Consider the following 16,227-nt stretch of genomic DNA (forward strand, 5'->3'; position numbering starts at 1 on the left):
TGATAGCAAATGTGCCATAAGAAAGAGTCAGGTGACAAATGAGGTGAAGACAAGAGGAGGACTGGGTCATTCAGTAAGTGGTTTTTATGGGAAACCTGCAGAAGGAACAAGAATTGGCTGCTATTAAGTTGAAAAGAAAGTCAGGCAATAGAGATGGGGGTGTGTGCTTCTAGTTTGGACCGGCAAACAGAGCTGACCTAGATGTCATTATAGGTATTAGGAAATGGCCTGATCTGCTATGGATCTTTGGTGTTAAGATGATTTGGTTTGTTTAGTGCATAGGTGGAGAACCCTTGGTCCATGAAGCAGGGCTGGCCCCTCAAGCATGCTGAAGGACTGAATCATGCTGAAGGACAATCCTGACACAGTGCCAAGGATAGAGGATGCCATTGCGTCTTGAAAGGATAGGAGTAGCACAAAGGGACTGAGGAAGCCCAAACCAGAGGAGTTTACTTATGGAGTGGAGGTTGAGAGTTACAGGAGTTCGAGAGAAGAAATACAGCCCACGAGTAAAAAGACGAGGAACTTTCTAAAAGAGCCAAAGTTTGCAGTTGGAGGTGGAGAAACTCAGGCAGGCAGTACAGACGCTTGCAAAGAACACAGCGCAAGGAAGAAGAATCCGATTCTTCCAGAGAGAGGAGGCAGAGAGACACAGCAGGAGGGAGAGAAGACCTGTTAAGAAAAAGGCTACAGTGGCCTAGAGAAAGGATGATCAGAATGTAGTGGGGGGAACTGAGAAGTTAGCATAGATCATAAAAGGCAGGGAGAGAGATCATAAGGGGCAGCCGTGACTGTTGTAATGAATGTTGGTTTTAGTCCATACAGCACTTTGAAAAAGGATGTGGTGGTTTGGTCTTCCTCTCACACAAGGTACCTGAAAATTAATGCCCAGGAGGCACTGAACAATATCCATGGTGTCTTCCTTTTTAATCTTGTGGTCCTTGTTCAGCTAGAAAAGAAATCAAGTCTTGAAAGTTAAATACATTTGGCTTTAACAAACGATTCTCTTGTCTTACAGAGAGAGGATGCAAGCAATGGAGAAACAGATTGCCAGTTTAACTGGTCTTGTTCAGTCTGCGCTTTTAAAAGGGCCAAATACAAGTAATAGCAAAGAGGCTTCTAGGTAAAACAAAAGAATTCATTAAATCTGTTTCCCTGTAATTATTTCATTGATCACCACAGGGGGCAAAAAGCCCAGGCACTCTTAGGGGAGAATCTTGCACCCCATGTAGGATGCTGTGGGAAATGCTTCGCCATTGACATTTTTGGGCTTCAGGATTTTTGCTCAGTTATTTTTATTTTTCAGCTTTAATTTTTTTTAAAAAAATGGCTTAAAAGATGAGTTTAAGCAAGTAGAATAAAATGCACAACACATTTAGAGACATTCTTCTTCTTGGCATTATAATCAGTCACATGAATAAATGTATTTCTGTTGTTTTGGAGATCTATCCCTGTTTTGTTTTCAATCATTGATCAAAGTATTTATAAACCGCCTACTCGCATAAAATATCAAGGTGGTGTGTGACGTACAATACCATGAAACAATACAATATTGTAAAAAAGAGGCTTATAAAAAAAGTAAAAAGTAAAAAACTGAGTAGGTCTGTCAGCTTAAAAGTCTTCAAGACACGTCTTAACAGTAAGGATGCCTGCAGAATCTCTGTTGCAGAGGTCAGGGGTTCCATGCTTGGGATTGGTGGCACTCAATGCCCAAATCAGTATTTGGAGGCTTGGGGGACAACTCACAGTGCTCCTCTGGGTGTTTAAAGCTGTATATTAAATGAGCAATCCTAGACCCTACTAGTTTTTAACAATAAAAGTCCATTCTGTATTCCAGGTAATTCAGGTTGTCATTAGAATCAAAATTCTTGCTAGCTGATTCATTGTTGGTTGGTTTGCTGTCAACAACTGGGCTTGCATAATTCTTTCCCCATTTTTTTTGTTTCATTTAGTGAGAAGATGGTGAAAACTGTGACTAGTAAAAGCAGTGCTGAGAAGCCAGGTAAGACACTTTGTGTTATGAAAGTGCCTTTTGCTTGAAGGGAGAGCAGGCAATTAACAAAACGGCTTGAATGTTCCTTGTTTGCTCCAGCCTTTATCCATGCAGTATCCATGCAAGTCCAAGCAAAGGGACCAGAGGGGCAGCTAGAATGCATTTTTGCTAACAAGGATGGTGCATTGAAAGCTTTATTTAGCCTGGAGTTCTATACTGGAAAGTGTTTTTGCAGTTTGGATTTGGAGAGAGTCCTTTTGGCTGTTTTTAAGGAGTCTGCTTACTTCCAATAGACCCTGCTTGTATGTTTCTGAATCAGGATGCAGAACTGCTGAGATTCAAGCTAACACAGCTCTCAGTTTAGCCCATTAGGCTGTTTCCCCACCCAAACCACACCCACCTGTTGTATACCAGATGGGCGGGGTATAAATAATAAATTATTATTATTATTATATTATTATTATTATTATTATTATTATTATTATTATATACTAGGGAGGTAGACATGCAGCTCCATTGGCTGCATGACTGAGTTTCCCATGAGAGCTCCATCACTGCAGCCGATCCCTACAGGAAGCCACCATCTACCAGCTGATGGGCAGTGACTCCAGACTGCAGATCAGCAGCGCTTTCAAAGCTCTGCATGAAAAATTAGCAGTGTTTGTGGAGGATGGATGAAAGGGTATACAATATTTGTGCAAATTCAGCCTTCATCTTCAAAAATATATATATGCAGATTTCCATTAACAAAGGCTCATGAACTGTGGCCTGGAAGAAGGACATCAGCACCACACAACATTTGTCCATATGAATCATGGGAAGATACGTACCTTTTTTAAAAAATGAGGTGCTAACTTTATCCCTGTTTAGTGCTCCCCTTTTCCTGTTTCTGTTCACAGTAATCGATGATAGAGCTTGGGATGAGGTGCAAAACCACCACGCCAGCTCTTCTTTGTGCTATTTTCAGGACGGATCTTGTAGAAAACCAGTTGGTGCAGTCATACCCTTGTAGGGAAAAGGGTGTAGCGTATGAACCTGTCTAACCATAAACAGGAAGCCTGCAGCCTTCCAGGACTTCTGTTTCATTGTTTTGTTATGGTTCATGGGACTGCCTTTCCAGAACTCTGCAGAAGACCGGAATTCCTTGGAGTACTTCAGAAAACAGTGTTGCTCCCTTTTTATGGTGTCCTGTTCTTTATCCTGAGGTGGGGCCCTCTCAAGAAAGGCAGTTGCAGAAGTTTAAATGTGCAAAGAAGAGACATGAGCTCAGTAGCTGTAGACTTGGAACTGGATTGTTTTTCCTGGAGAAAACTACCCCCCCCCCCGCTACCGTCTTGAGCACGAGTAGAATGGGCTTAACTTTGGGGTTATGTGAAAGTGTGCATGTTCTACACTTTGCTGCTGCGATTGATATGTATCCAGCCCTGTGCTCATGCAGTACTTTTTTCTCCTTCTCCAAATTCAGTGCTGCCTGGGCTGAAATGTTTTTGGAGGAAGGCACAGATGGATAGATGGGTGTGGTAGGCAGTGAAGGAATGCACATCTGCCATTTTTATTTCTCTCCTGGGAAGATGATGCTAATTCTTTTTATACCCTTGGAGAAAAAACACAGTCTAGATCAAATGCCAGCTGGCAACATGTGACTAGCCACAGAGCAACAGGGGAGGATGTCTTTCCCTGCCCTCCTTTCCCCTTTCTGAATGGGAAACTCCTCCAGAAGCTCATCAGCTGAGAGACAGGCAGGCAACACGAGGATTTTGTGTGTTGGTATCAAGCCCATATGTGATCTCATTGGTGTTAAAATTTCAACTGCAGCATGAGGCAGTAAAAAATAAATCTGTTTATCACAATTCCATGCTATGTTTAGGGTTTGTTATTATTATTATTATTATTATTATTATTAGGCATAGCTAAGCCTCATGCCTGGATTGCAAAATGGAGGCATGACTTAACCAGTCAAAAAGGGAATCTGTTGCAACCAAGTTAAAGGTTATCCCATTGTGGCTGCCCACATGCAGCAGACAATTCTAGATCCTATCTGATGATGGGGGAGGAACGAGAGGAAATGGGGCTTTGAAGATGAGGAGCTGTTGATATTAGGTGTGTCACTTTTCAGTTCAGCAGATTTAAAACATATTAGCCCTGTTTCTTCTTCCCCCTCCTTGCTTGCATTGAATTCATGTATTTGGGAAGTGTGAAGATGCTTGCAGGCTCCACTCCATATTCCTTGTCTTAACCCTAATTAAGATCTCAGGTGTACAATAAAACCATGGTTTACATTGGAGGAAGAGGCTAGGTTTGCACATAACACTAAGCCAAACCATGATGCTGTGGCATAAATGAGCAATTGCGTGGGCTCCCGAAAAGGATATCACTGGTTGTTTTGCTGCTGTTCTACATTAAGCCAAGCTGTGATTTGGCTTAGCCCAGGGGTCAGCAACCTTTTTCAGCCAGAGATGCATTTTAAATAAAAGCACACATTCTACTCATGTAAAAACATGCTGATTCCCGGACCGTCCACAGGCCTTAAGTTGTCTACCCCTGGTTTAGCCTGTCATCTGAACCTGGGCATGTGGTTTAACTCTTTCTAGCTGTAACCAAGGTTTGTCTACCTGCTTGTAGAAAATCCCGAACAAAATTATATGGATACATGGGTGAGTTTGAGCGCTGCGGATAGGTTCGGTCAGATATATGAGGATAAGGGAAAACACGTGTCTTGTTTAGCAACTCGTTTTGAACACAGTAAACAGAAGTTATCACTTGATGGTTCCTCTTATTTCTTCAGTTATTAACACCACCTATTCTTTACCATCCTATTAGCCGACTATTGAGTTAAAGGGGAGGCAGCCTAGGGCACGATAGGAACAATCTATGATCTTGCGTTTGCATTGTCGAGTAAATTAAGTGATCCATAGGAGCCTTAACATTTTATGATAGGAAGAGGAGAGAGAAAAGTGACTGAAGCTTCACTCTTAATTAAACAATCTGCTGCTGTTTATGTTCAGGATCTGCTCATGTCTCCAGTGGGAAGAACTCGTTACTAGCTATCGAAGCTGCCCCTGCCAGCATCATGCCTGTCGGCTCCACAGCCATGCAAGTCAGCCTCTTTGACATGAAACGCAACGTGTCAGATCTCCGTCTCCAGCTGCACCAGATGCGGCAACTACAGGTATTACTGAGCCTTTTTTGCTTAGAAGAGGAGAGGTGCCTGCGACGGACACTTTGCCCCCTTTAAAGCAACAGAGTGTCTTCTTGTGACACTTTAAGGACTATCAGATTTATTGTGGCATTAGTCTCTATGAAATTTATGGTGGTACAATAAATTTGCTAGTTTCCAAGGTGCTGCAAGACCTGTAGTTTTTTTTGCTGCAATGCGCTAACATGGATGCTCCTTGGAAGCTGGTTTCCTGATAAGATTGTGCACTACTTAAAATGTCTTCTACACTGTATGTGTCAACTTAGAGACTTCGGTTACAGAGGAAAGGAAGTAGCAGAATAACAAAAGCCATGGAATTGAGTGTTTATGTGCCAAATCAGCTTTTGTTCTTCTGAGTCCAGTTTGTCTGAAATGTTTTGTTGATATATTAAACGTATGAAACATGTGGCCCTCTAGATGTTGTTGGACCCTGACTCCCATGACCCTGACCTTTGACTCTTGCTGGCTGGGGCTGATGGGAAGCAAAGTCTAGCAACAACTGGAGGGCCACAGGTCACCCAACACTGATACGGATATATATCTGACAGGTAGGTTGATTTAAAACCTACCCCCACCCATCCCACCAAATAATAATAATAATAATAATAATAATAATAATTTATACCTCTGCCATCTGGCTGGGTTTCCCCATCCACTCTGGGCACCAAGTGCCAGATGTTGGTATTTGGAAGGTTTTAATAAGTATAGAGGGTTAATAAAAAGTTATTCTTTTTCAAACAACATTCAGACAGGGGTCCCTGGGATGCTCAAAAGTAGGGCATAAATATTTGGATAGAGGAGAGTCATCTGTTATACATGGAAGCTGCATTTAGCTATCATGGATTGTAGTTGATTTGTCATTCCTTCCTGGATTAATCCTCTTTAGAACAAAACCTGTTAATCAAATGAAGGAAAATATATTTCCCCATGTGTATCTTTTGTTTAAGCTATGATTCGGCACAGAGTTGGACATACGGAAGGATACTTCTGCCTATATCAGTCAACCGTCCCTTTTCTTTCTTCCCTCCTTCCCCCCACCATCCAGTTGTCATAGTGCTCTGCAGAGGTAGGGGCTTTGCTTAACCCCACTGCCACTATTCATTTTACTCATCTGAAGCATAAGGAACTGGGGCGCTCCATACAGGTTACTTTTCACCATACAGAACCTGTGTGTGGAGATGGAAGGATTTAGCTTGGAAGAATGACCCAACTTAATTCTGCCTCTCTGCCATCTGCTCATGGGGAAACTATTTATTGCCTAATGGTTGCCAGGGTGCTGCCACATCATGCATGCGGATGAGCCATCAGTTGGATCCAGTTCATCGTTTTCTAGCTATTTTAAAAGAAGTGCATCTGTATACTGTTGAGCCAAGATAGCTGCTGAGATAATCTGGAGCTGTGTCTCTAATTGTTTTGTTATCAGAATGGCATCATTTGGACCCTGCAGGGCCAAGAATAGAACTTTGGGTTTCCAGCCCATGCATCTGATGGGGAATTCTGTAGGAAGAGGCCTTAGATAGCAATACTGGATCCCTCTACTCTAGTGGCTATAATTTCCCCCTCTGAAATGGCAGGTGTATGTCCAGCAAGTCACACTTGGCTTCAAACCCCCCACATTTACTAATTTCAGAAACTATGGGGAGAAGCCAGCACCCAGGCATTTTACGGGATCCTTGCCCCCTATAAACCCATAACAATATGAAGGTGCAGGAACAGAGCCACAGCCTTTCCCCATCCAATTTGTTGTTGACTGATCAGTGGTATGTGCAACTCCCCAAGATGTATAATGAACTGGATCAGCAATGCATTCACGTTGGATTGTTATATAAAAGGCAAAAAAAGGAGCATGAAATCATGCGCCTGGCCACAAAAGCAGAGTAATTAGATAATTCAATCATATGAAAAATTCAAGGCTTAGAACAGCAAATCCTATTTGAGAAGTCACTTTTAATTTACAAACTGATGTTCAGCAATGTGGCCATGCCTTCGACTGTGTGCAGAAGAGAAATACAAGCGCCCAGATAAATCCAGCCTCTAGTAATCCTAAAATAAATAAATTACTAAATCATTTTGTGTGGGCGTAAGAGATGTGGACAGGTGTGCCAACCAAAATTTCATGCAGATTTAAAAACCAGCTCTTCGTTTTAAAATTGGTGCTAAAGTGTGGGTGGGTGGCTTACCAGCACTGAAGGTGCTCACTTTGCCAGTTTAGTTTTCTGATTTATAACATCCAGAGCTCCCTCATCCTGAGTTGGACCGGAGATGCTTCCTGGCTAGAGTTGCCAGGGGTGGAACGTGAGACCTGTAGCATACACAGCCCATTCACTTGGCACTAAGCTGTGATCGTCCTTGCAAGTCACATCTTAAGTTCTGTAAACCGAAAAGTAAAATAAAAACCACACTTGATTTCCACTGAGACCTCCCCCCACCCCACCCCAAAAAGCAATAAGCACTTTATGTGGGTTGTAATGAAAAATGAAAGCAGTCATTCAGGCATGTGGAATCTCACGCAAGTCAGACTTGCACTCTTGATCTTAAAGCTCTTTCAGAGCTCATTTACAATGGCAGCAACATTCTAGCAGCAGCTCTGATGCAACGCAGGCTGGGTGTGCATTTCTTGTGCATTTCCCCCGTAAAACGTGCATTGTATATGAGCATTTTGGTACACTTCTTTGAGCCAAGGAACGTATTGCAAATTATGGAAAAGTGCAAAAACCAAATGGGTACTGCATTCCAATTCACGTGGTAGTCCAGAAAATGTGAATCAGTGCAGTTGGCTTTAAAATTCAGACTAAATGAAACCCTCTAGTAGCAATACTTCAGCCATACTTTCTGACCTGCTGCCTACAGGTCGAAATTTCTGATATGCAGACTGAAGTCCTCTGGCAAATTGCCTGTTTCTGTTAACACTCAGAAGAAGGGGTTGTATGAAGGCTCCTTTCGGCTCCTCCTAAACTGGTTCTTACCAGTTTTGTGGTCAGGCCATATACTTGCGTAGTAACACTGGCCTTACTGATAATGGGTTTTGCAGAATCTCTACCTCATTGTCCTGGCAGATTTGATAAGAAGGGTTCAGCAAATGTTTTATGCAAGTCAGGATAAAAGGAGCAGCGTAGGAGGTCATGGGTCAGCAACTCGGCCTCTCCAGAGTCACAGGAGCACTTGCGTTCCTGGTGGGGGGTGTCTATGCATCTTTCCTCCAGGACTGCTGAAGGGAGAGCTTTTAAGTGCACCAGCATGAACGCTCTACAGTTCTTTTCAACCAAGAGTGCTAGATAGCTGGTTTGCCCTTGAACTGTAATACGGGCATCCCCTTATGCATACTTGCACACATGGTGGGAAATAAATAGAATCATACCAGGAAATGGGGAGAGAGCTGGAGAGTCCTTGTGGTTCACGAGGAGATCCTCCTCAGAGCCTGAAGAGGGCATCAGTGAGGGCAGAGGAAGCCCCAAAGAGACTTGAAGCGCAGTGGGGCTTTGTTTAGGCTGCTCAGCCTCCCTGCCTAACAGCTGACACATGGGGTAGTGCAGCAGCCGCAGCCAGTTTCCCACACATCCTCCAACCGGCTCCAGAGCGTCAACTCTAGTTGAAAAGAGAGTTGTGTGGGGAGAGGGGGTGGGGGAGAGAGCTGGAGAGCAGGGGGGAATAGACATTTAGAGGGTTTTTAGAGGGTGCTCCCCACTTATGCATGCAGGGCCCCATAATCTAACTGCCGCATCATTGTGAGGACACCTGTGTTTGCCTGAATGGGGAGGAGTGTGTGTGTAGAAACCCCTGATTTTCCACATGGCTGGAATATATCCTGTTGTGACTTTTGCTTTTGTACATCTGTTCCCTCAAAGACATTTGTCTTCGGCTCCACTCATCACGGGCATATTGCTGCCCCCAACTGATTGCCCTTTGGCTGGAAAGCGTCCCCAAGTCCCATGTGCCTGACCTAGGCTTGACTTATTTAACCTACCAAGAAAACCACAGTGGCAGCCTGCCCCCTTTATTTTGGCCACTGGGCCAATTAACATCATGGCTTTGTGTAAAATCCAGAAGTATGTCCTGCTTGCTAGAATGTTTTGGATAGAAAGCAGTGGCACCTGTGTCATTTAGCATTCATTGTGCCAGCTTCAACTGGGCCACCCACCCACCCACATGCACACAAAGGCACCAGGTTTTGGAGCTCAGTCCCAGTGCCCAACTTCACTTAAACTGTTGATGAGGCTGCAGGGTTCCTGCATGTAGCCACCCTCCGAACACTTTGCTGAAAGCAGGTAGAAGGTGCTTTCCTCCGCCCCTCTCCCTCTTGTAATGTTAGACCTCAAGGTCACCCCATGCAATTGATTGGCAGTAGATTCAGGACAGGCGAAAGGAAGTGTTTCTTTGCACACAAAGGCTAATTGAAATTTTCTGCAAATCAGCAAAAGTGCTCCTTTCTGTGGGTTGACATCTTTACTATCGGCCAGCCCTTGAGACTTATCTGTAGCTCTATGACATCAACTTCCAGAGACCAGAAAGAGTGTGCTGTGAAGGCCTCCACAGACCCCCTTGCACCTCTGTTTGGGTTTCCGTCTGTAAGTTATACGTCCCTTTGTGAACAAATCTTGTTGGTTAATTGGCTATGGAGCTTGCTGCAACAGGATGCGGAGAGGGCCACTAGTTTAGAGAGCCTTGAAAGCAAATGAGACAAATTAATGGAGGGCCAGTCTATCAAAGGATAGCAAGCAATTTTAGATGGCTAGATGGAACCCCATGTTCGGAGGCACCATTTTCTAGGGAACAGCAGTGTGGGCATTCTGTTTATCTTGTGCTTCTGGACTTCCTGGAGGAATGTGGTTTAGGCCTTGTGGGAATCAGGATACTGGACACAGTGGTGCGGTTGGGTTGTTTTAGGCCAGGAGTGGGGAACTTTGGGCCCAGGGGCCAAATGTGGCGTTTACTACTTACTTTACCATGGGTTAAACCAGCGCTGTTGTGTTTGGACCTCTCCCTCCACATTCTGCTGAGAGGGCCTTGGACATCAGTCCTAAAGTCCTACCCATTATGCCACCATTGGCTGGACTAGGTGGTTGTTCCAGCAGGCTGGCTTGATGCTGCTGCAGCAGTGGCGGGGGGAGATGACATTGCTCCTGCCAGCTTCTCTGTGTTTTCTTCCCAACCTGCCCTGACCTCCAACCTTTCTCCCTATCCAGGGAGTTTTGAATTGAAAGGCAACAGGCAGATTTTGTCATGCACTTTTCCGTGTTGTGATGAAACCATTTGAGAAGAAGAGTCACTAGAACAGAACGATCTGTTTATGCCGTCTTCTGGAAGAGCAGCTGCTCAGTGTTGCTGGATTGCAAAAGGCAGTGGAATTGTTGCTGGCGGTTTGTAGTTGTGCCAGACAATACCACATTGAAAAGCCCACATTAAAGGCTCTAGACCCATGTGAAATCGTGCTGAAGTTCTGATGGAACTGAACACGCTCGAAGTCAGGTGCATGGTGCATAAGCCAACTTTCCCCCACCCCTTCAGCTTCTACCTGCTCCTTGAAATAACATTTGTGTGTGAAATTGGAGAGAGAAGATTTTATTGTTTCCTTTTTATAAAAAAAAAGAAGAAGGGGGGAAAGTGCATTCAGCTGCATGATTGTTTATCCAAACCCAACTCCTGAGCAATATGATGCATTCAGATCCTAGAGACGTTAGTCAGGCAGGGAAAATTGAAGTTGATTTCTTTTGTGTAACAGCTGCACAACCAGGAGGCGCTACGGGCCATGGTGAAGAAAGCGGAGCTGGAAATCAACGGCAAGGTGATGGAAAGAGCGAAGAGGCTGGAAGATCCCGTGCAGCGACAGCGCCACCTGGTGGAGCAAGAAAGGCAGAAATACCTACACGAAGAGGAGAAAATTGTGAAGAGCTTATGGTAGGTGAAAGGGATGTGTCCCTTGTCTTTTGAACTGGGGTTGCTCAGAGAAGATGCATGTGAAATGCCATCCAGAGCTACTCCCTTATGAGGAAAGGTTGCAGCACTTGGGACTTTTTAGTTTAGAGAAAAGCCGAGTAGGAGGTGACACGATGGAAGTTTAGAAGCCTGTGCACAGCACTGAGAAAGTGGATGGAGGAAAGTTTTTCTCCCTCGCAGCCCTAGAATTCTTGGACATCCAGTGAAGTAGTATGTTGGAAGGATACAGGAGATACAAAAGAGACGCAGCACCTTGTTAATGATGGCCACCAACTTAGATGTCTTTAAAAAGAGATGGGTCAAATTCATGGGGGAGAAGGCGATCAAGGGTTACTAATTCCAACAGCTGTTTTCTGCCTCCGTATAAGAACAATATAAAAATAATGTAAAATACCCCCCCCCAAATTCTTTTTTTTTTTTAAAAAAACCCATTCTTATACATGTGCAATTAACATTTGATAACATTTTAGGAAAGTCTTCTTAAACAAAATGTATTGGGCAGAGAGATGCATGGAGTTATTCTATATACACAAAATATATAAGAATCAAACATGTATTTTTAACTCTTGCAGGCTGAAGTCTTAGCCACAGTCCCTTGGGACTGAATGCCACACATTGCCATGGCCTACGTCCATACAGATTTCCCAAGGGTTAGGATCAGGGTTTATATTTAATGTTCAAGTAAAAAAATGTTTTCACGTGCGTGGGCTCTTGTACAATGTGTGTAGCGATTTCCCAGTTGATTTTTGGCTTGACTGATTTAGACACACGTGGATGCACGCAGAACATGAGGCTGCATGATTTCGCAGCCTTTTAATAGGAGATGATGGATCGGGGGTGGAGGGGGAGATGTGTAGTGGCTAGAGCACAGGTGTGGGAGGGAACCCGATGCAAAGATACATTCTCATTTCTGAAGTCCAGTGAACATGAAGTACAATTGCAATAGCACTTTTTTAAAAAGGAAGGAAGGAAGGAAGAAAACATAAGAAGAGCCTGTTGGGTGAGGCCAGTGGCCCATCTTTGTCCTGCGTTCTGTTCTCACAGCCGTCAGCCTGATGCTGGTGGGAAACCCTCAGCCCTCTTCCATCCTGCAGTTTCCAGCCACTGGTATTGAGAACCATTGCTGCCTCCAGCTTGTGGAGGTAGAGCGAAGTCAACAAGGCCTAGTAGCTATTGAAATCCCTCACCTCTAATCCTCTTTTGAAGCCATCTGAGTTGAGGGTCACCACTGCTTCCTGGGGGAGTGAGTTCCATAGTTTAACTAGGCTCTGCATGAAGAAGTCCTTCAAACCTAAGCAACGTAACAAAACCACCAAATTTGTTCTGTATTTTTGTGTATGTGTGTGTGTTTATAGAATAAAAACAAACAAAATCTCAACAAAACTAAACAGGTTTTGTTTTCAATGGGACTAACTTCCTGATTAAGTGAGCTTTGGACAGCAGCCCAAGAGTTTACAACAAGACATTTCTTGATATATTTTAATTGATTTCTTGCTATTGACTTGGCCATCAGCTTAAACTACATTTCTGTGAAGGTGACGGATACTTTTGCTGATTAAACTGCAGCAAAAATCAATCCCCTGTCCAAATAATTCTTCGATGTACATTTTGTTAGTTACTCATTAGCAAATTAATTGTTTTTTATTACTCCTCACAATTTACAAAATGCTGCATCTGCAGAATGGCTTCTCTTTTTTCAAGGGTGATTTTATTATCAGCTTCTGTCTGACATTTTCAATCCTAGTGCTTTAGAAATTGTGTCATTTTTTTGCCATTTCCAGGGATAGCACAGGATCCTACCACCTTCTTTGAAGGCATGTGATTCTGGAGTCCACAGGAGTCTTGCCATTATCTGAATCAGTTAAATGACAGTTCAAGCTATTTCAAATGATTTTAAAACCTTACTAAGCTAAACAGTGTTCTTCAACCTCGGGTCCCCAGATGTTGGTGGACTACAACCCTCACCCACTGGCTAAGTTGACTGTGGATGATGGAAGTTGTAGTCTACCAACATCTGGGAACCCTGAGCTACAACTGCCCCACACAAAAGAATCATCAACACCTGCAATTATATTGGTTCCTGTGCATAAGGATCTCTTAGCTTGCAAGTACAGGTCATGGCCTCTGGTTGCTTGAAGTGTCCTGGTACATATCTAATGTCTCAGGTGTGTTACTCATTTGCCCAGCTTAGAAATTAAAAGGTGAGGTATTCTTGTGCTGCCATAGTTGCACCTCTTCTGAGCCTTAACCTTCCTCTGCGCATCTTTTCCCTTTCACTCTCAACTCTGACCTCATCCTTCTTTTTTGAGCAAGAACATCTGTGTTCTATAGAGACCCTAAAATATCACGGGCACTAAATATATGTTAAGCAATAGTAATATACCTGGCGATTACCACAGTGAGACGAACATAACAGTTGGGCAGGAACAGTGCAAATGGGAAAGTGTTAAGTGACTGCATCGTTGCTTCTTGTATTTGACTGGCTACTCCAACTATCACATACTCCTCTGCCTCCATATATTTTTGCTCCAAGAAGTGTTCACAGGATCTGCCATCTGTGCTGTGTGTGCCTGTGTTAAAACATTTTCTATAGGTTTCAGCTCTGGGGTGTTCTAGTTTTACAGTGTTTTACTGCTGCAGCGTGTAAAATTCTCGCACATCTTTTCTTTAAAACAATATAAAGCATTTTTAATTTGTTTTGGAGGCACACCCCCCCCCTTTGTGGACCAAAGGCTTGCTTGCAGCAATTTTATTAGTGCGTATCTCAAATGAATCACTGAAATTAAACCGAAATACTTGTATTTAAGCTGATTACGCTCCTTTGACTTCTGATAGGATTAAATCAGCTTAGGCTGCAATACAAGCACACATTATTTGAGTGGCAAAGCATCACTCATCATTTTCTTGGCCAACATGCCTATTCCTCTCAGAGAGTCCTCAAAGTCCTGTGAATTTGCCGCAACAGCTGGCTGTGCAGGGTGCGCATGAGCTGGTGGATGGGATGCCATAACCTCTCCTTCTCTCCCATCCCCAAAGCAGCTTGATCAACTTACAGTTGCAACACAGACAGATTTGTGCAGAGTTGGAAATATGTATTCCCCTCTCCCTCTCCCTCTCCCTCTCTCTCTCTCACACACACACACACAAAAAAAACATCTAAGGTGAGATACCAGTGATTCCCATCCAGACACTGGCAAGCCTCAGACCTGCTCATCTTCAGGAAGGCGGTGGCTTTGGGTGCCTTCAGATCATTTGCAACCCTTTGAAGGAAAATGCAGTGGAGAGAAGCTAAAGCAGGAGAAACACTGGCGCTGCTGCTTCTCTGCTCCAAATTCCTTTCCCAAAGCTGCTTTTCTCTCAGATAAACAGCTGTTGGGCATTAATTGAGCTGACGTGTGTAGTGTGTAGTTCTGCCGTGCAAAAGAAGCGTATACAGTGGTGCCTCGCAAGACGAAATTACCGTATATACTCGAGTATAAGTCGACCCAAATGTAAGCCGAGGCACCTAATTTCCCTACAAAAATGTGGGAAAGCTTATTGACTCAAGTATAAGCCGGTTCACCTTTGCCACTGTGGTAGAGGAGGAATGAGCAGCCCAAAGCAACCCTTTGGGCTGCTCCTTCCTCTTCCTCCTTTGCTGCTGTGGAGCTCACCCCGTCGCAGGGTTTCAAACCGCCATTCTTCTGATCAGCAAGCCCTAGGGCTCTGTGGTTTAACTCACAGCGCAATGTTCCCTTGTGTTATACAGAGAAGGCTGGGATCCTGTCCTGTTTAAGCAGGAGCCAGGGAAAGTGAGCACCTGTGGGGTTTTAATACTTCCTTAACTGATAGGCTTTCTGCCTTCTGGGGTCTAAAGTTTGCATTTATGTGAGCAGTTCAGGAATGGAACAAGCTGCCTGGGGAGAGTAAAGAACCGCCGTTCTTGTACACTTCTTAAGGAATGGTTGACTTGAGTATAAGCCGAGGGCAGCTTTTAAAGCACAAAAAGTGTGCTGAAAAACTAGGCTTATACTCAATTATATAGTTAATTCGTTCCGTGAGTGTTGTCGTATAGCAGAAATTCGTCTTACGGGGGGGGGGGGAATCGCAAAACGTTTTCGTTTTGCGAGTGACGGCCATAGGAAATTTTGTCTTGTGAGTCACCCTTTCGTTAGCGAATGCCTTTCGTCTAGCGAGGCATTCGTCTTGTGAGGTACCACTGTACATTGCACTGAATTTCTTTCCCTAGGACATTGGCAAGTACTGCTCACTTGCTGACCCCTAGTGGCTGTTTTTGAGACATTTTAAAGATCCTTGTTTCCTTTTCGTGGTTGGTTGTGTTTTCCTTACCCACATTCTAGTGACCAGGCAGATCAGCTGCTAGGTTTCGCGGATGCTGGAACACACCCACCCACCTACCCCCACACACCCCTCTTCATTTCAACTGAGAAAAAGGCAACAAATCAGATTTTTGAAACATTCAAATTGCTTTCAGATTTGATGCATTTTCTTCACTGGATGTTCTTAGCCTGTACAGTCGTACATTGGTTTTTGAACAGCTTAGTTCTCGAATGTTTTGCCTCCCAAACACCGCACACCCAGAAGCGAGTGTTCTAGATTGCGAAGTATTTTTGGAAGCCAAACATCCGATGGGGCTTCCTGCAGCCAATCAGAAGCCGCACTTTGGTTTTCGAACATTTTGGGAGTCAAACGGATTTCCGGAATGGATTCCGTTCGGCTTCCAAGGTACGAATGTAATTCTGTAGTTTAGAATTAGTACTGTGGCAGATGTTACATTTCTAAAGACTTTCCATTGGTTTTTTGGGGGGTGGGGTCATGTTTTGTTCAGCATGTTTAAGTGGGGACTATGAAAAGATTGCAAGTTCTCCTTCCTTGTGATTACAAATTTTGCACATTGCAGTTTCTTGCATCATGGAGCCTAATCCCTGCATCTTTTGTTGAAACCGAGAATCCTGCTAAGTGACACATGAGTAGCTTATTTACAGGGGTTAGCTGCCTGCCTTCCATGGATGTGGATAAAATTCTCTTATTTTTAGCTAATATATTAATGAATTCTCACATCTAGTTTTAGCTAGGATTGCTGATAAATGAATTTCCCTGTTGC

At 43.8% G+C, this 16,227-nt stretch overlaps 1 protein-coding gene across 1 annotated transcript in view; it reads left to right on the top strand.

Annotated features, from left to right (window-relative positions):
* Nucleotides 1-16,227, top strand: part of KIAA1217 (KIAA1217 ortholog) — a 355,180-nt gene that overhangs the window by 323,773 nt on the left and 15,180 nt on the right. The window contains 4 exon segments of the mRNA XM_033164922.1: nucleotides 1,019-1,123; nucleotides 1,953-2,002; nucleotides 4,999-5,162; nucleotides 10,909-11,084. Of these exon segments, the coding sequence (XP_033020813.1) occupies nucleotides 1,019-1,123; nucleotides 1,953-2,002; nucleotides 4,999-5,162; nucleotides 10,909-11,084 (495 nt within the window).

The sequence above is a fragment of the Lacerta agilis genome, chromosome 12 (assembly GCF_009819535.1).
Source record: "Lacerta agilis isolate rLacAgi1 chromosome 12, rLacAgi1.pri, whole genome shotgun sequence".
NCBI classification, from domain to species: Eukaryota; Metazoa; Chordata; class Lepidosauria; order Squamata; family Lacertidae; genus Lacerta; species Lacerta agilis.